Below are 20846 nucleotides of genomic sequence, written 5' to 3' on the forward strand. Positions count from 1 at the left end.
TACCTGTCCTACAGTAATGCACCTGTGTCTGTCTTACCTGTCCTACAGTAACACACCTGTGTCTGTTTTACCTGTCCTACAGTAATGTACAGTAATGCACACAAACTTCCCAATCGCTCCAACTGTATTTATTCACACTTCAAGAGTGCAACAAACGAGGAGTGACCCAAAACATATTTTTCCCCCAACACTTTTCCCTGACAGACGTTTGCATTCAATGCATCTAAAAACAAGCAAGACCTAAACTAAGGCCAGTGAGACTGCTAGCAAACAATGTGTCACAGTACATCTGTGACACAATCAACTGCATTTGTTGTTTGTGTGTCCAAAGAACCAAGAACAATACAATTCAAATCAATTCAAGTGCTTAACAACAATGACTGTTAAAAATAAGTCACTAATATACATAAACAATCATATTGTGAGCTACTTTGGTCCAAGTAGTAATATAATACATTGTTTTAAAATCACAAGAGGAAAGGATTGGAAATGTTTGTGACCAAACTTTTGTTCATCAAGTGTTCGGGAACAATGAAAATAGAGTTGGAATGGTTTTGTTTTTCAGTTAAATTCCAGGAAATAATACATCTAAACAAAATGAAACATAAGAAACGAAATAACACACATCCTCTGCACACACAGTCTTGGGTACGTCTATTTCTTGTCTTCACGTAAAGATATAGAGATAAAACGTCTAAATGAAACACAGAACACACAAGCAAGTACTTTGTGTCCAGGGAAAATCAGGCATAATACGCCCGGTTTATACCTGGTGTTAACATGGGTCCTTTGTCCTGATCTTGTCTACATTCTGTATGTGCCCACATTTCCAAAAATGTGTCCACACATGGTATTAAAACGTGTCCGTTATCCATCCAATGTGCATTGTGACCAGACTTCCTGATCCCTTCCTTTATGCTAATTATTTCACTACTCTTTCAAAACAAGATTTATTTATGTATTGTAAGACACATATTGATGTAATCAGTCAATGGTGCCACCTGTCAATGGTTTTAATGGGTGGAATAATGTACTAAAATGGTTTCTCTGTCCAGATCCGTCTTACACTTGTAAGATACAAAGACACAATGCGTGCCTGACTACCTCCGGAGGTGGGCAGAATGATCTGATCAAAATCACATGACAATGTGTCTTTTGATTGTCAACACCTGTCTAAAAATCCAAATGTGGAAAATCAAAATGTGGAAAAGATCAGGACAAAGGATGCATGCTAGAACCAGGTATAAACGGGGCTTTTGACACACAGTCAAAAAAAATCTGATTGTTTGAAATGTCTCCAACCTCACATTGTAATTTACATCAGGGATAAAGACCCATTGGTCATTTCCATTGGCAATTGAACCAGGAAATAAAATCATATTTTAGACAAACATACAAAAAACATACAACAAATGCTTAAAGCGGCACAAACATACACACACACACACACGTACGCACGCACATACACATGCACACACACCTGCGCACACACACACCATCGTTCAATGTTCTCAACACAAATGTAAACAGTTGAAAACGTAGCTACAGTAACGGACGTTACGATTTCTAAATAATCCACTATTCTGGATTGTTACCCAGGACTAAATCCCTAATAACAAGGTAAAGTGTGAATGAATGGCATAACAACAACAATCAACAGGATCAACCAGTGTAATCAAAGTTTTAACAGCTGTGAACAACAGTGTAAGGCTGTGTCCCAAATGGCACCCTATTCCCTATCTAGTCCACTACTTTTGACCAGGGTCCATAAGTAGTGCACTTTATAGGGAATAGGGCGAACAGCAGTATAACAAGGGAAAGGGAAATGATTTGTTCCCTATCATGGAGTGTGGACTATGAAGTTTGTGTTACGGAGTGTGTCCTTCTATGTACAATATGTGTACTCTGGAGTGTACTAAGGAGTATAAGCACTTTTAAGACTTTTAAGCAGAAGTAAATGCTAATAAAAAAAAATCGAAATTATACAAATCAGACAATAAATATATTTAGCATAAACTAAAAACATCTCTAGTAGATTACTTGTTTAACTACTAAATACAGTGTTGAGACTGTGTGGCTCCAAGCCACTAAAATACAACACATTCTAATAAGAGTGAACTTGATGACACTATCCACGGGTGAAACAGATCTAGCCTGGTCCCAGATCTGTCTGTGCTGTCTTGCCAATTCCTATCGTGACAATGACCATAGCAGTTGTGAAGACAGCACAAACAGATCTGAGAATAGGCTACAGTTATTCCACAATGCAACAGAACTCAAACCTTTCCCTGTGGTCTCCTGCTGCTTTTTTTAATCACAAGTTTGACATCCATCACATTAGATAAGTGTATCTAACAGTGTGTAAACTAACAAAATCCAGTTTTTCAGTAACAAAATTCAGTCTTTCACTAATAAAATCCAGTTTTTCAGTAACAAAATCCAGTTTTTGACTCTTAAAATCCAGTTTCTCACTAACATAATCCAGTTTTTCACTAAAAAAATGATTCTAACATCCAAGTATTACATTACATATACTGTGTAAAATGTATACCAGTGTATGTATGTATTAACAAGGTATTGGCTATTACCATAACCCTGTACGGTAAACACAGTAATCTACAGTGAAAAAGTTCTCAAAATGCTTCTACAAATAGTCTGGATCTGTCTTCACCCTGTTTAAAACCTTAACAATTATTTACACATTAAATTACAGCATTACACAAGGAATAAAACAAGGAATAAAATGGAATGCTGACATTACAGTGATATAAAAACATCAAATGTTGTTGAGATAAAAATGTGAAATTATGTTGTTGAAAGTAACTTCTCCAGTGTCTTCAAATGATGTGGCTCACGTACAGTCAATCATTCAGTGTGTGTCAGATAGTCTATCTGTCTGTCTGGTAAATCATTGTTCATGCGTGCCTTGTAGGATGTAGGAAATGTTCAGCATGAGAGATGTCTCTCTCTCTCTCCCTTTTTCTATCTATGTCTCCCTTCTTCCTCCCTCCCATCTTCACAGTCTCATTGTTTCTACCTGGCTCAAGCACCAGCACTCCCCTCTCTTCCTCCACCTCTCCCTGTCTCTCGCCTTGTCTCTCAGTCTCTTCCAGGTTCCAGCACCAGTACCTTACACTCTCTCTTGGCGATCTTGTCCAGTGAGAGGACCGGCCGATCGGGGGGGAGGTAGAGGGGTCGACCCACTGGGGATCCCACTGGAGGGGTGATGGCCCTGCGCTCCATCACACTGCCCGTCCTAGAACACACACACACACACACACACACACACAGACGCAAATACAAAGAGACATACGCACACACACAATGGGGATTAGGAGAGAGGTCAGAAAGAGGTCAAGGAGTCACTGCCAGAATTGAGGGATTACAGGGAGTGTGCGTGTGTGTGCGTCTGCGTGTACGTGTGTATGAGTGTGTACATATATGCTTATGTGTGTGTGTATGAGTTTATGCACTGCATGTATGCTGATGTGTGTGTATGCGTATGTGTGTGTGTGTGTGTGTGTGTGTGTATGTGTGTGTGTGTGTGTGTGTGTGTGTGTGTGTGTGTGTGTGTGTGTGTGTGTGTGTGTGTGTGTGTGTGTGTGTGTGTGTGCGCGTGTGTGCCTTTAGAAAATATCCACAGCCCTTTGTCTTTTTCCACATTTTGTTTGGTTACAGCCTGAATTTAAAATGGATTCAATTGAGATACTAGTCAAAGTTGCATTGTGTTTTTCATTTAAAAAAAATAGAAATTCATTAAAAATGAAAAGCTAAAATGTCTTGAGCCAATAAGTATTCAACCCCTTTGTTATGGCAAGCCTAAATAAGTTTAGGAATAAAAATGTGCTTAACAAGTCACATAATAAATTGCATATAATCCCTCTTTGTGCAATAACAGTGTTTAACCAGCTTTTCGAATGACTACCGCATCTCTGTACCCCACACATGCAATTATATGTAAAGTCCCTTGGTCGAGAACTGAATTTCAAACACAGATTCAGCCACATAGACGAGGGAGGTTTTCCAATGCTTCGCAAAGAAGGGAACCTATTGATAGATGGGTAAACATTTTAAAAGCAGACATTGAATATTCCGCTGAGCATGGTGAAGTTATTAATTGCACTTTGGATGGTGTATCAATACATCCAGTCACTACAAAGATACAGCTGTCCTTCCTAACTCAGTTGCCGGAGAGGAAGGAAATGAGGCCAATAGTGACTTTGAAACAGTTTAATAGCTGTGATAGGAGAAAACTGAGGGTTGATCAATATTGCAGTTAATTCACAATACTAGCCTAATTGACAGAGTGAAAATAAGGAAGCCTGAAGAGAATAAAAATATTCCAAAACATGCTTGCAACAAGGCACTAAAGTAATACTGCAAAAAATGTGGCCAAGCAATTAACTTTTTGTCCTGAATACAAAGTGTTATGTTTAGGGCAAATCCAATACAACACATTACTAGGTACCATTCTCCAAATTTCAAGCATGGTGGTGACTGCATCATGTTATAGGTGTGGCTGTAAATGCTAAGGACTGGAGAGTTTTTCAGGATGAAAAAGAAACGGAATGGAGCTAAGCACAGGCAAAATCCTAAAGGAAAACTTGGTTCAGTCTGCTTTCCACCAGACACTGGGAAATGAATTAACCTTTCAGCAGGACATTATCTTCCTCTTTGACATTACAGAGTATGTTTTGTAGATCGTTGACAAAAAATGAGAATTAATCAATTTGAATCCCACTTTTTAACACAACAAAATTTGGAAAAGTCAAGGGGTGTGAATACCTTCAGAAGGCACTGTATATACACTGCAAACGTATGTGGACACCTGCTCATCAAACATCTCATTCTAAAAGTTGGCCCCCCCTTTACTGCTATAACAGCCTCCACTCTTCTGGGAAGGCTTTCCACTAGATGTTGGAACATTGTTGTTTGGACTTGCTTCCATTCAGCCACAAGAGCATAAGTGAGGTCGGGTACTGATATTGAGCGACTAAGTTCCAATACATCTCAAAGGTGTTTGATGGGGTTGAGGTCAGGGCTCTGTGCAGGCCAGCCAAGCTCTTCCACACAGATTTCGACAAACCATTTCTGTATGGACCTCATTTGTGCATGTGGGCATTGTCATGCTGAAACAGAAAGGGCCTTCCCCAAACTGTTGCCACAAAGTTTGAAGCACAGAATCGTCTAGAATGTCACTGTATGCTGTAGTGTAAAGATTTCCCTTTACTGGAACTAAAGGGCCTAGCCCGAACCATGAAAAACAGCCCCAGACCATTATTCCTCCTCCACCAAACGTCACTGTTGGCACTATGCATTGGGGCAGCTAGTGTTCTTCTAGCATCCACCAAACCCAGATTCGTCCATCAGACTGTCAGATGGTGAAGCGTGATTCATCACTCCAGAGAACGTGCTTCCACTGCTTCAGAGTCCAATGGCGGCGAGCTTAACACCACTCCAGCCGACGCTTGGCATTGCACATGGTGATCTTAGGCTTGTGCGCGGCTGCTAGGCCATGGAAACCCATTTAATGAAAGCTCCTGACGAACAGTTCTTGTGCTGACATTGTTTCCAGAGGCAGTATGAAACTTGGTAGTCAGTGTTGCAACCGAAAACAGACAACCTTTATGCGCTTCAGCACTCGGCGGTCCCGTTCTGTGAGCTTGTGTGGCCTACCACTTCGCGGTTGAGCCGTTGTTGCTCCTAGCACTTAAAGATGCCCAGGGCAGCTCTAGCAGGGCGGAAATTTGACGAACTGACTTGCTGGAAAGGTGGCATCCTATGACGGTGCCACGTTGAAAATCACTGAGCTCTTCAGTACGGGCTGTTCTACTGCCAATGTTTGTCTATGAAGAATGGCTTTTGCTCGATTGTATACACATGTCAGCAACAGGTGTGGCTGAAATAGCCAAATCCACTAATTTGAAGGGGTGTCCACATTCCTTTGGCCATGTAGTGTATGTGTCTGTGCGTTACACGCGTGTATCTCCTACCTCATAAGATGCGACCGTGATGGTTGTTGGTGAGAGAAGGACTGTGATCTTCCCAGACTCTGTCTGTCCAGCAGGTCTCTAACAGCAGGGCTGGAGGGAGAGTTCTTCCTGGACAGGGACAGAGACATGGGCCTGGCCTCAGCAGGGGGGTTGGAACAGGACGCTGTGAACTGAAGCTTCAGCTTCATGTGCTGGCTTAACTGGAGAGGAGGAGAGGGGGGCATGTGGAGTGAGTAATGTTTGGTATGCAAAATCGGAGAAACAAAAGAGGCACACACACACACACGCGCACACTCTCTCTGGTACCTCGAAGAGTCCTGCCTTGAGTATCTGGAAGCCGACAGTAAAGGAGAGGGTGGATCCTTTCCGACACTGGCCCAGGTTGTTAAGGGGGGAATGACATACCACAGAACTGACAGAGGGGTCCTCCTGACGCCCACGACCTGGGGGGTGGGGTTAGAGGGGAGGAAGGGGGGTGACATTGACGGAAAGGGAGAGTGGGAGAGGCTGGTGTTTAGTTTACCCAAGGAGAGAGCATTATAATATAGCCTAAAGTGATTATGTTCCTCTGGTATGTAGTTAGTTAGTTAGTTCTTTTTTGATTTAGTGGATCATTAAATAATTTTGACAAAATTATTGAAATATTGGTTTCAGGAGGCAGCATTCAATTGGGTACAGTTATATCTAACTGACAGGAAACAGTCCACCTATATCAATGGGTCGTTTTCTTCCCCTCATGCTTTAAACTGTGGAATACCGCAGGGTAGTTGCCTTGGACCACTTCTTTACTTAATATATACCAATGACCTTCCTTATGCCTTATCTGAAACTCAAGCTACTATATTTGCAGATGATACTACAATGTATAGAGCAAGATAATCGGTTCAACAGGTACAGCAAGCTCAACAAGTAGATCTGGGAAATATCAGGGAGTGGGTTTGCCGGAACAAACTTATTTTGAACACCAAGAAAACCAGGGTTATGTTGGTCTGTTCCACCAGGAAAAGGCCCACACAACATGGGATGCAATTAAGTACAGGGGAAGTACAAATTGACAAAGTGGCAGAAACCAAACTACCAGGGGTGCAGCTAGACAACTGCTTATCATGGTTGTCTCCAATAACTCATCTATGTAAAAAAAATAAGAAATGCATGCATGATCAGAAGGAGAGCAAAATATTTACTGGGAAAGATTCTTAAGCAAACAAGCCAAGCATTAATTGGGAGTCAGGTGAACTACTGTTATGTGGTCTGGGGACGTGCATCAGCAAGTGAAATTAGGAGGATGCTGATTGCACAGAACAAAGCTGCAAGGACTGTTTTAAGGTAGATACAGTGCCTTGCGAAAGTATTTGGCCCCCTTGAACTTTGCGACCTTTTGCCACATTTCAGGCTTCAAACATAAAGATATAAAACTGTATTTTTTTGTGAAGAATCAACAACAAGTGGGACACAATCATGAAGTGGAACGACATTTATTGGATATTTCAAACTTTTGTAACAAATTAAAAACTGAAAAATTGGGCGTGCAAAATTATTCAGCCCATTTACTTTCAGTGCAGCAAACTCTCTCCAGAAGTTCAGTGAGGATCTCTGAATGATCCAATGTTGACCTAAATGACTAATGATGATAAATACAATCCACCTGTGTGTGATCAAGTCTCCGTATAAATGCACCTGCACTGTGATAGTCTCAGAGGTCCGTTAAAAGCGCAGAGAGCATCATGAAGAACAAGGAACACACCAGGCAGGTCCGAGATACTGTTGTGAAGAAGTTTAAAGCCGGATTTGGATACAAAAAGATTTCCCAAGCTTTAAACATCCCAAGGAGCACTGTGCAAGCGATAATATTGAAATGGAAGGAGTATTAGACCACTGCAAATCTACCAAGACCTGGCCGTCCCTCTAAACTTTCAGCTCATACAAGGAGAAGACTGATCAGAGATGCAGCCAAGAGGCCCAGGATCACTCTGGATGAACTGCAGAGATCTACAGCTGAGGTGGGAGACTCTGTCCATAGGACAACAATCAGTCAGTATTTTGCACAAATCTGGCCTTCATGGAAGAGTGGCAAGAAGAAAGACATTTCTTAAAGATATCCATAAAAAGTGTTTTTTAAAGTTTGCCACAAGCCACCTGGGAGACACACCAAACATGTGGAAGAAGGTGCTCTGGTCAGATGAAACCAAAATTGAACTTTTTGGCAACAATGCAAAACGTTATGTTTGGCGTAAAAGCAACACAGCTCATCACACTGAACACACCATCCCCACTGTCAAACATCATGGTTTGGGCCTGATTTTCTTCAGCAGGGACAGGGAAGATGGTTAAAATTGATGGGAAGATGGATGGAGCCAAATACAGGACCATTCTGGAAGAAAACCTGATGGAGTCTGCAAAAGACCTGAGACTGGGACGGAGATTTGTCTTCCAACAAGACAATGATCCAAAACATAAAGCAAAATCTACAATGGAATGGTTCAAAAATAAACATATCCAGGTGTTAGAATGGCCAAGTCAAAGTCCAGACCTGAATCCAATCGAGAATCTGTGGAAAGAACTGAAAACTGCTGTTCACAAATGCTCTCCATCCAACCTCACTGAGCTCGAGCTGTTTTGCAAGGAGGAATGGGAAAAAATGTCAGTCTCTCGATGTGCAAAACTGATAGAGACATACCCCAAGCGACTTACAGCTGTAATCGCAGCAAAAGGTGGCGCTACAAAGTATTAACTTAAGGGGGCTGAATCATTTTGCACGCCCAATTTTTTAGTTTTTGATTTGTTAAAAAAGTTTGAAATATCCAATAAATGTCGTTCCACTTCATGATTGTGTCCCACTTGTTGTTGATTCTTCACAAAAAAATACAGTTTTATATCTTTATGTTTGAAGCCTGAAATGTGGCAAAAGGTCGCAAAGTTCAAGGGGGCCGAATACTTTCGCAAGGCACTGTATATGATTATTCTGTTGTAGTCATGCACAATGCTCTTGGGTAGTAATTCATCAACAAGATAATTGAAAAAAACATTGCTTATTTTATTTCAAAATGTACACCATTTAAAATGGCCAAACTCCATTTACAACAGTATTCAGCTGGTAAGAGACAGGCATTCAGTAAATACTAGGACTAGATTGTCCACCATCTACGTGTTATCCAGAAAGAAAAGAGAAATAGGCAAAATAACATTTAGATTCAGAGTAATAAAGATATTGAATAATTTACCTGAGCAAACCAGAAACCTTTCAATATATAAATGTAAACAATATTTTAGAACCATTTAAATATAATACATTGGAATGTTGTGCAGGACTATGGTAGATGAAGGAATCAATCTATATTTTCAGACTGTATTTATCTGGTCAATATGTCAGTGTAATATGTGAAAATTGTATTATGAATTGTGTTTTAATGTTTAAGGACTCTTGGAAGATCAGTCCAAATGAGGACTAAAAGAGATCCTGATAAAAAATCTAATCAATCTCTCTCTCTGTCCCTCTTGTTCTCTGCTCTCTCTATCTCTCTCTAAGGCATTTGTATTACAATCATACAGTGCCTTGCAAAAGTATTCATCCCCCTTGGAGTTTTTCCTATTTTGTTGCATTACAACCTGTAATTTAAATAATTTTGGTGGGGAATTCATGTAATGGACATACACAAAATAGTCCAAATTGGTGAAGTGAAATGAAAAAAATTACTTTTTCAAAAAATTCCCCCCCCAAAAAAATGGAAAAGTGGTGCATATGTATTCACCCCCTTTGCTATGAAGCCCCTAAATAAGGTCTGGTGCAACCAATTACCTTCAAAAGTCACATAATTAGTTACATTAAATCCACCTGTGTGCAATCTAAATTTCACATGATCTGTCACATGATCTCAGTATATATACACCTGTTCTAAAAGGCCCCAGTGTCTGCAACACTACTAAGTAAGGGGCGTCACCAAGCAAGCGGCACCATGAAGACCAAGGAGCTCTCCAAACAGGTTAGGGACAAAGTTGTGGAGAAGTACAGATCAGGGTTGGGTTATAGAAAAATATCTGAAACTTTGAACATCCCACGGAGCAACATTACATATTTTTGTAATTTTTTTAAAGAATATGGCACCACAACAAACCTGCCAAGAGAGAGTCGCCCTCCAAAACTCATGGACCAGGCAAGGAGTGCATTAATCAGAGAGGCAACAAAGAAAACCAGCTCCACAGTGGAGATTGGAGTATCTGTCCACAGGACCACTTTAAACCGTACACTCCACAGAGCTGGGCTTTACGGAAGAGTGGCCAAAAAAATGCCATTGTTTAATGAAGAAAATAAGCAAACACGTTTGGTGTTCGCCAAAAAGCATGTGGGAGAATCCCCAAACATATGGAAGAAGCTACTCTGGTCAGATGAGACTAAAATTGAGCTTTTTGACCATCATGTCTGGCGCAAACCCAACACCTCTCATCACCCCGAGAACACCATCTCCACAGTGAAGCATGGTGGTGGCAGCTTCATGCTGTGGGGATGTTTTTCATTGTCAGGGACTGGGAAACTTGTCAGAATTGAAGGAATGATTGATGGCGCTAAATACAGGGAAATTCTTGTGGGAAACCTGTTTAAGTCTTCCAGAGATTTGAGACTGGGACGGAGGTTCACCTTCCAGCAGGACAATGAACCTAAGCATACTGCTAAAGCAACACTCGAGTTGTTTAAGGGGAAACATTTAAATGTCTTGTGTCATGATGTTGGCCTGTTGGGGAGGCTTGCGACCCCCATAAATACCGTTCCCCTCTCTCGCTCTACTTTATAGAGTTGACTCTTGTAAAGCCTTTGTAACATAGAGAGTCTGGTAACATCAAAAGGTGGGAAACGGAACCATATTTCGGTAATCTAACCAGTTGAAAATATGCGTTGGTACTTAATGAATATGATCTTAGATCAGTTGTTGTCTGAGACATTACTACTAATGACAGGATGACATCAAATGTATCTTGGAAAGTCAACACCTTCTAGTTATCAGATTCACATGATTCACATCAATTTCAATAGAGTAGCTGCCTACGGCCCAATAGAGACACAACATATTTTTGTTCCTCAGTCTTCCTGCTCTTTCATTCAAAACCCAACCCCCTCTTTGTGTAACCAGCCGACATATCTGTTCCGTCTGCAAGGGACGTTTTCCTTTTTGACATAATTTGTAATCAATGTATGATCCATTCTTTGTAGATGTAATTCTGTGTGATTATTTAGGTATTTAGTAAATAAATAATTAAACCACATTTTGTATTGCTGATTCAACTTGTTAGCCAGGGTTAGTGAAGATAACCAAGAATTTACAACTTTCAGATGAGACTGAATAAGGTGACGATTAAATATTGACTACTATTGAGGTAAAAGATTACCAGGTCTTTAAGAGTTTATTCGGAAGATAACAGCTCTATAAACATTATTTTGTGGTGCCCCGACATTCTAGTTAATTATATTTACATAATTAGGTTAATCAGGTAATATTAATGACAGAGAAATTATTTTATTGAATAACATGTCATATCACTTAATCCGGCATAGCCAAAGACATGACACTTGGAATGGCCTAGTCAAAGCCCAGACCTCAATCCAATTGAGAATCTGTGGAATGACTTAAAGATTGCTATACACCAGAGGAACCCATCTAACTTGAAGGAGCTGGAGCAGTTTGGCCTTGAAGAATGGACAAAAATTCCAGTGGCTATATGTGCCAAGCTTATAGAGACATACCCCAAGAGATTTGCATCTGTAATTGCTGCAAAGGTGGCTCTACAAAGTATTGACTTTGGAGAGTGAATAGTTATGCACGTTCAAGTTTTCAGTTTGTTTGTCTTATTTCTTGTTTGTTTCACAATAAAAAATATTTTGCATCTTCAAAGTGGTAGGCATGTTGTGTAAATCAAATGATACAAACCCCCAAAAAATCTATTTTAATTCCAGGTTGTAAGGCAACAAAATAGGAAAAATGCAGAGGGGGTGAAAACTTTCGCAAGCCACTGTATTTATAAGTTCAGTGTGTATGATCCTCTCCCTGGACTATCTCTCACTCTCTCCCGGTTTCTTTCTAACTGACCCTTTGTCATTACCCTCTATTATTCTTTTTCTATCCCTCTCTTCCACTCTTTCTCTCCCTCGATCACACTCTATTTTTGTGTAAAAAGTATTCATCTTCTACGTTTTCTACATCTCCCTCTCTCCCTCTCACCTCATCTCACTCCCATCTCCCTCCATAATCATTCCATCTCTTCTCCTCTCCCATCCCCTCACCTTCGGGCGTCCAGACCAGTCTTACAGCCAGGAAGTCTTGCAGGTTGTTTAGTAAGGTGTATTTTACCCGGAAGTGCTCCTGAGGCTGCACAGCACTGGGACAGGAAGCTGTCATAACCAGCCGGGGTTGGTCCATTCTCACGCTGGGCAGCTGGTAGTGGGTGGAGATGTACCTGGAGAAGGGAAGTTAAGTAGTAGAGTAATAATGGGGTAGGTATATTTGGACAGTATGGAAATTACTCCCAAGGATGAACCAGACTTGTGGAGGTCCACCATTTTTTTTCTGAGGTCTTGGCTGATTTTTTTGATTTCCCATTATGTCAAGCAAAGAGGCACTGAGTTTGAAGGTAGGCCTTGAAATACATCCACAGGCACACCTCCAATTGACTCAAATGATTTCAATTAACCTATCAGAAGCTTCTAAAGCCATGATATAATTTTCTGGAATTTTCCAAGCTGTTTAAAGGCACAGTCAACTTATTGTTTGTAAACTTCTGACCCACTGGAATTGTCATACAGTGAATTATAAGTGAAATAATCTGTTTGTAAACAATTGTTGGAAAAATGACTTGTGTCCTGCACAAAGTAGATGTCCTAACCGACTTGCCAAAACTATCATTTGTTAACAAGACATTTGTGGAGTGGTTGTAAAACTAGTTTTAATGACTCCATCCTAAGTGTATGTAAACTTCCGACTTCAACTGTACGTGACACTACCACATTCTATGGCAGCCATGTTCGCACCCCATTAACATTACATGGGGAATGGCATGTCACTAGAATGGGCATTATGATGCATTTACATGACACTACGACATCCTATGGCAGCCATGCTAGCTACATTAACATTACACGGGCGATATTTAAGCAAATCTATGTAGCTGACTGTCTAGAATTAGAGCAATATTCAGAATTCTAAAAGTTGGCCCAACTCTCTTAAATATATGGCTCTGGTTCCAACTAATAATCGGTGGAGATGTACTGTACCTGGGGAAGGCTAGTAGTTATAATGGGGTCGTTATAATGGAGTAGGTATAGTGAGTGTCTGGGGTAGTTATAGTGATTATGAGCCAGTTCTATATTTTAGTAGATGTAGACCTACCTGGTAAAGGGAAGTTTAGGGGTGGACCACTGCAGCACAGCTACCAAAGGAACCTCCAGACCCTTAAGCAGAGAGCAAAAAACATTCACATTCCTCAAATGATTTCATGCTGTGCACACAAGGACATTCATTGCAGATTTTTCATGCATATGTTTAATCTAAAACAGATTAAATGATCCCACACTAAGTATGATATCATATTACCTGAAATGTATCTCACTGCCCTTTACATCACAAACTAGGACCATTTATTTGATATTACACATTGTCCTTGTCCCCCCCCCCTCTCCTCTCTCTATAACCCCCTTCTCTCTCCCCATTCCTCCCTCTCTCCTCTCCTCTCACCTCGTTGCTCTCTTCCTCCGGCTGGTCCCTGAGCTGCAGCTGAAACAGGAAGTTCTGCTCCTCCAGGGCAGAGAGCATGCTGGGAAGGTGAGAGGAGCTACTGTTCATCCTGTGGAACGACGCCATTCCAACCTCTGCCGATTGGTGGCTGCAGACAGGAAGTAATGGATGTCATCGCCATGGTTACAAAAGTGATGTACTTTTTATCAAGGTTCATAAAAAATAAACAACAGTATGGGGCATTCAGGCACTCATTACATCTTTATGCAACATTTTAGAACAAAATATACAATATGTTTCAACACATATAAACAGCGTCCCTGAAAAGCACTTGTGTGAGCGTTCCAGACCTTTTCTACCCTTAACTGCAAAAGTTGGTATTAGTAGTACTGTAATCGGATTCTTGATCTGTGGTTAAGGGAGTGTACTAGACATTGTCCACCAGGAGGACAGAGCCATCAGGCACTGATCTACAGTCAGTTTCTGTCAGTTTCTGTCTCACCCCTAATGGTTAAGTTAAGGAATGGGGGGGGGGATCCCAAAATCCTAGATCCTAGATCTGTACTTACCAGACATTGTCCACCAGAAGCACAGAGCCATCAGGCATCATGGGGAGGTAGGACACGTTGAAGTTAGGAATGATTCTCACATCCCTCACACAGACCTCCTCCTGAGAACTGGAGTTTAATACTGGGGGGAGAGAGTGAGAGAGGGTAGGGAGTTAGAAAAGGGATAGAGGGGGAGGGGGGAAATGGGGGGAAGGAGAGATAGAGAGAAAAGGAGACAGGAAAGCATAAGAGAGGAAGAAGTTTAGATGACGTCATAATACTATTGTCAAAAACAATAGTCAATTCCACTTCAGAGGAAGGTCAAAAAATTGCCAAAGACTCCAGTCACCCAAGTCATAGACTGTTCTCTGTGCTACCGCACAGCAAGCGGTACCGGAGCGCTAAGTCTAGGTCCAAAAGGCTTTGTAACAGCTTCTACACCCAAGTTATAAGACTGCTGAACAATTCATCAAATGGCCACCTGGACTATTTACATTGACCCCTCTTTGTTTTTACACTGCTGCTACTCGCTGTTTATCATCTTATCATCTATGCATAGTCACTTTACCCCGACCTACATGTACAAATGACCTCGACTAACCTGTAACCCCGCACATTTACTCAGTACCGAGCCCCCTGTATATAGCCTTGTTATTGTTACGTAATTCTACTTTTACTTTTTATTTTTACTTTATTTTATTTAGTAAATATTTTCTCAATTCTGTTTCTTGAACTGCACTGTTGGTTAAGGACTTATAAGTAAGCATTTCACAGTAAGGTTGTACAACACCTGTTGTATTCGGTACATGTGACAAATAACATTTGATTGAATTTTATTTGATATGGGTACTATTTATATACAGTACATACATGGTATATAGCTATATACACAATAGGGTTCGGCGGTATCCAGATTTTCATACGTCATACCGTTTCTGTACCATACTAGGGTATACTGTATTACCGGAAGTGAACACAGGGGGCGCTATAATTATACATTTTTAACGCACAAAACTATTTAGGCAACAGGGATCTTGATCTAGGAGGAAGGGATTGAATGTCTCTGCTGTAACCAAGAAGCTTGATCTTGACATCTATCCACGTAGCTAGCAAGTTAGCAAACCAAATGCATAGCTGGATCCCTGAGCTGGATATAATTTATAGTTATACTTAAAGGTGCAATATGCAGAAATCTCTAAGCCATTTCCTGGTTGCTTAAATTCTAATAGTTAAACTTAAGAACGGGAAGCATTGGAATAACGAACATAGAACAGATTTACAGCTTCTTAGACTTGCTTTCAATGAGAATGACATATCTAGAACTCCCATTCCTATGTGAATTTGGCCAGGTTGTCCAAAAAGTTACATATTGCAGTTTTAACTTAATAGTTATAAGCAGTGGCGTAGTGTTTAGAAATCATTCCGTCTGTATTTCAAAATAACCCAGTATATGGCATGAACGGTATATTGCCCAAGGTTAATACACAAACCTCACTAATGTAATCCACATCCCATAAAGACAATACACAATACTGTAAACTTCAGGGTAATTTCAAAGGCTGCTCTACTATACATACTGTAAATATAAATCCACATATGTGAGCCAATATCCTGTACAGCATGTACACGTAAGAGCTACCTCCTACATAAACTATTGAGCTATTGCGTAACACTGCGATAACACTGTGATAACACGGTGATAACACGGGGATAACACGGTGATAACACGGTGATAACACTGTGATAACACGGGGATAACACTGTGATAACACGGTGATAGCACGGGGATAACACTGCGATAACACTGTGATAACACTGTGATAACACGGGGATAACACGGTGATAACACGTGGATAACACTGTGATAACACTGTGATAACACAGTGATAACACGGTGATAACACTGTGATAACACGGTGATAACACGGGGATAACACTGTGATAACACAGTGATAACACGGTGATAACACGGGGATAACACTGCGATAACACTGTGATAACACGGTGATAACACGGTGATAACACGGGGATAACACTGTGATAACACAGTGATAACACGGTGATAACACGGTGATAACACTGTGATAACACTGCGATAACACTGTGATAACACTGTGATAACACGGTGATAACACGGTGATAACACGGGGATAACACTGTTGTCGGTGTAGTTAATGACTTGGGACACGTTTCCTAACCATCTATTAAAGAAGGTCTTGTCTATTTTACTTTTCTCTCCCTTTGCCCTTTGAACATTGGGTGGAGCTCTGCTATTGTCCAGGGCCCGTATTTCACAAAGCGTCTCTGAGTATGAGTGTTTATCAAGGATCAGGCCCTCCCATTTATGGATTTAATATCTAAAAGACGCTTTGTTAACATGGGATCATGACCGCTAGCTGGGGACTTTGCTTTTGAATGGGCCCAACCTAACTATGAACCTGCACTATTACTGGGTCAGACTCGGTACCACCAGAGAGTCAGTGATTACCCTGGTGGTTTATTAATTAAATACAGTGACTTAACAGGATTTTACACATGAGAGGGTTGTTATTAATCTTAGCCCTGGGCTGAGGACTAGGATACAGTTCGGTGGCTCTCTGTGGCTAAACCCCTTTCTTCAGAGGCGAAAGCACTTCCTTAAACCAGCTAAGCCTTGTTTCAATCTTAACTTTGTTCACCAGGAGTCAGGAGCTCTTGGCTCTGCTTCAGAGTAGTTATCGGACTCATATATTCTTAGCCCCTACCCTCACAGTTACAGGCTACAGCGAGGGCCTAAAGGTTTCTCTTTTCAGGTGGTCAGAAACAACTCCTGGTCATAAACATTTGTGGTTAAGTATAGAATAGGTTATACTCAAACAATAACGCATGTGAAACCTTGGATTATAGTGAACAACACACAGCTAAGGGGAGTTATTTGGCATGATGCAAAGTGGAGTATAAATAAATAAACCACACTATGGCCCAAGTTTAACAGAGTTAGCCCCCCTCTGCTCCCTACCTTTGAGAACGGTCAGGTACAACAATGTTAGTATTCCCCCAACACAATATAGCAGTGTGTAAAGGTATTACACTCGTATTAAAAAAAGTGCTACCTAGTACCTAAAAGGGTTCTTCGGCTCTCCTCATAAAATAACGCTTTGAAGAACCCTTTTTGGGTTCCATTTAGAACCGTTTCCAAAAACGGTTCTACCTGGAACCAAAAAGGGATCTCCTATGGGGACAGCCAAGAACCCTTTTGTAGTCTTCCCCCACCTTTGAGGATGGTCAGGTGCTTCCCGGAGACAGTCATCTGTTGACATTTCACAGCTGGTGGAGGAAGAACACTCAACGTGGTGCTGACTGGACGGGGGATGGGGATGTGGACAGGTGGAGAAAAAGAGGGAGGAAAATAGAGAGGGTCACTTTGAGTACACTTTACACTGAATGTACATTGCAGTTGTTCATCATCGTGAATTGCGTTGTTTTACTTTATATTGAAAATGCATTTTAAATGTGTAGGCCTATACACATTTGGTAGGCCTTACAGTGAATTGAGATACTGTTTTACAATCTAAGATAATCATTATCCTTCTCAGTCACATCCCAGAGGGAGCCACTGGAGAGGCAGTGGAGGACTCTGACCCTGGGCTTTGAAGGTATTAAGGTCTTGTCTGAAGGTGTGTGTGGGGCTCCTCAGCTGTAGGATGGTGAGGTAACCATGTTCCCTGATCTCTGCCTTTTCCTCCTCCTGCTTCCACACGGTCACTATGATCTGACATAGACAGGAAACTAGAGGTTACAACAAGGTTATGAACATGCATAGAGGTTATAACAAGGTTATGAACATGAATAGAGTCACTACAATCTGACATAGACAGGAATAGAGAGGTTATGACAAGGTTATAAACATGCATAGAGAAGCTATGACAAGGTTATGAACATGCATAGGGGTATAGTCACTACAATCTGAGACAACACAGAGTGGGGGAGGAAATGGAGATATGATGGGAACACGGATAGAGAGACGAGTCTGTCCTGTTTTCTGTCTGTCTCTCACTCTCTCTCTGTCTCACTCACTCACACACAGACACACACACTGCATGACTTCTCACCTTGACCTTGAGTGTGTTGACGGGGAGTTTGTCCAATGAGACGGTCAGAGGGAATATGACCTCCTCGTTCAATACCACTGGCTCGTCCATGGGTGACTAGGAGAGAGAGGAAGGGAGAGAAATACTCTATTACAAACTATTAGAAAGCAAGAGGGAGAGAGAGGGAGGGGGAGGGAGTGAGAGAGGGAGGGGGATTGTGTGTGTCGAGAGAGTTAGAGTGAGAGAAAGAGAAAGAAATAAAGATTATGTAAACAATGGAGGAGGAGGATGTAGGGACAAATAAAGTTTGTATTCTATATTTGCACTATAGATTATCGATACAGATATAAGTCACTCCACCTGCTAGTACACTATTATTGTGGTCAAATGTAATAGAAAAAGAGGGATCTGTCTTTCACAGAGGATATGACAAATAGTAATGTGTGCAAAAACATACTAATTCATTCGCTCTATTTGTCCCATGCTTAATATTGACTATCATAGTGGGTGGTTGTTACCCTCGATTGCCAACACCTCAAGGTTAAGTTGATTTGTTTGGCTATGAGGTTGAGTTGGCATGCATGTCTGAATTCTTTGCCAATGTAGTCTGAAAATAATAGTAGGTTATTGCTGTTTGTCCTGCGAGGCTTGATAACAGGCAAGTGTGAGCAAATACTCCTTACACAAGCTCTCTCTCCCTCTCTCTTAATGTCAAGGTTGGACAAATCGAAAGACGTGTTGGTTGGTTAAGACTCAAGAAAGTTTGAGGCGTCTATTTGTATGTCATCACAGTGAATGTAGCTAGAACCAACCTGTGCTCCTTGCCGCAATAACAAGCTGTCTGTCAGACAGACCTGGGTTCAAATACAACTTGAAATCTTTCGTATACTTTTGAGTGTTTTGAGCGTTTGGTTTAGTCTGCCTGGAGTGCCAGGTGGGCTGGCTTTACATTTTTGGAACTGTTCTATTGGTTCCATTGCAACAGGCATGCTCAATCAAGCACAAAGTAGGTTATTTGAAATTATTCCAAAAAGTATTTGAACCCAGTTCTACTGTCAAACAGTATTTTGGCTTGTTCCAACTGTCATAGGTCAGTGCTTGCAGGAAGTTTAAAAAAAGGTCTGGTTGACTGTTGTGGTTTACATTTGTACTTCTGCTGCACGAGCGTTGCACTTTCTTATATGCTCAGGAAATGTCAGCACTTCCTATTTTACACAGCAGGTGTACACGTAGCCTATTATAACACTCAATACGGTATTAGCTAGTTGTTATGTGTATAGTCCAATCATTGTGCCATTGTTCCCTCCAATTATGACTACTGTCATTCATAATTTCATATTACCTGAACCGGTGCGCGCCGATACTGCCGTCCATCACGCCCCGTATTATTGTGTATGAGAAGCGGCTTGCATTCTCTGAAACCTCGGTTCCTTGACTCCCTTCTGGCTGTGTGGACTGTTCCCGCTGCAAAGTCAACGTCAACGTCGTCTGGATCCTCGTCTACACAGTCGTCGCTGTAGCTTCTCTGGAACTCGTGAGGGTGAAGTTGGGAGCGATGTCGGCTCTCTCCGGGGCAGACACTTGCTACAGCGGAGAGGGACCGTACCAGCTCCTTCCAAGCCCGGGTACCGCTGTCACCTGACCCGCTTCCCTTTGTCCCGCTCGAGCCCGACGCTCCATCTCTGGACCGCAGGACTAGCAAGAACTGTACCGTTTCGCCGAGGTAGAGGTGACTGCGCCGGGGGAGAGTTCGGTATTTTGACGGGTCCGACAGGTCCGTGATGGGAACCGCAGGGAAATACATAAAATACTCGCATTGCGATTCCATCATTAGAACCATGGCTAGCTAGATTATGTATCCGGTTGATAGCTTGCTATACAATTACGCAAGCTAATACTATTCAAAACCCACTCGGGGGTTAATATTCTTAGTGTATGACCAGCATCGATAGTTGGCCTATTTTTACAAATATCTCTATAATAATAAACATTTAAAATCCAATTCACTGTGTCCATCATCAGTCGGTGAACCTGCGACTGACGCTTTCACTGTGCAGCATAGCAGTGCAGTGCACTCCAGTACAACTAGTCGACCACAGAGAAAAAGAGCTGCATTTTTAAACTAGGCAGGAGTATTCAACTGCTGATAAGTGGAATTAATTAACAGAGGCCCAGATAGCAAGCCTTTCTCTCACCATTCAGGTAGACCCAAATAATCCCCCAATACATTTGAAATGGTTTTTCACCCTACGTTGTAGCTAAATAGTTAATGTATTATTAAAATTTGTGAGCTTGTTTGACAATGAAGGAAATAACACTTGATCTTGTGAGTTGAAAATCCCTTTAATCCCATTGTAAAATGTAATAATGTGATCATTTTGCAACAAAGGCTAGAGAGATTTGAAATGTCTATTTCAATCTTAAATAGATAGATATGCCACTCAAAGCCACACTAAGGATCACAGACAAAAGCTTTGGTCAGGAAATATTTGCTTTTATTTCATACAATTGAAAAAA

The 20846-nt window shown here is 41.3% G+C and overlaps 1 protein-coding gene across 1 annotated transcript; it reads right to left on the reverse strand.

Moving 5' to 3' along the window:
* Window positions 1-113: 113 nt before the first annotated feature.
* On the reverse strand, window positions 114-20393 carry trappc14 (trafficking protein particle complex 14). The gene is made up of 11 exons (XM_021577698.2): window positions 19672-20393; window positions 18351-18446; window positions 17881-18010; window positions 17512-17598; window positions 14281-14401; window positions 13712-13859; window positions 13367-13428; window positions 12265-12437; window positions 6300-6436; window positions 5994-6193; window positions 114-3256 (listed from the first exon to the last, which is right to left on the reverse strand). Exons 1-11 carry the CDS (start codon window positions 20167-20169, stop codon window positions 3100-3102), a joined length of 1809 nt encoding a protein of 602 aa, XP_021433373.1. The 5' UTR covers window positions 20170-20393; the 3' UTR covers window positions 114-3099.
* Window positions 20394-20846: the final 453 nt, after the last annotated feature.

The sequence above is a fragment of the Oncorhynchus mykiss genome, chromosome 21 (genome assembly GCF_013265735.2).
Source record: "Oncorhynchus mykiss isolate Arlee chromosome 21, USDA_OmykA_1.1, whole genome shotgun sequence".
Lineage (NCBI taxonomy): Eukaryota > Metazoa > Chordata > Actinopteri > Salmoniformes > Salmonidae > Oncorhynchus > Oncorhynchus mykiss.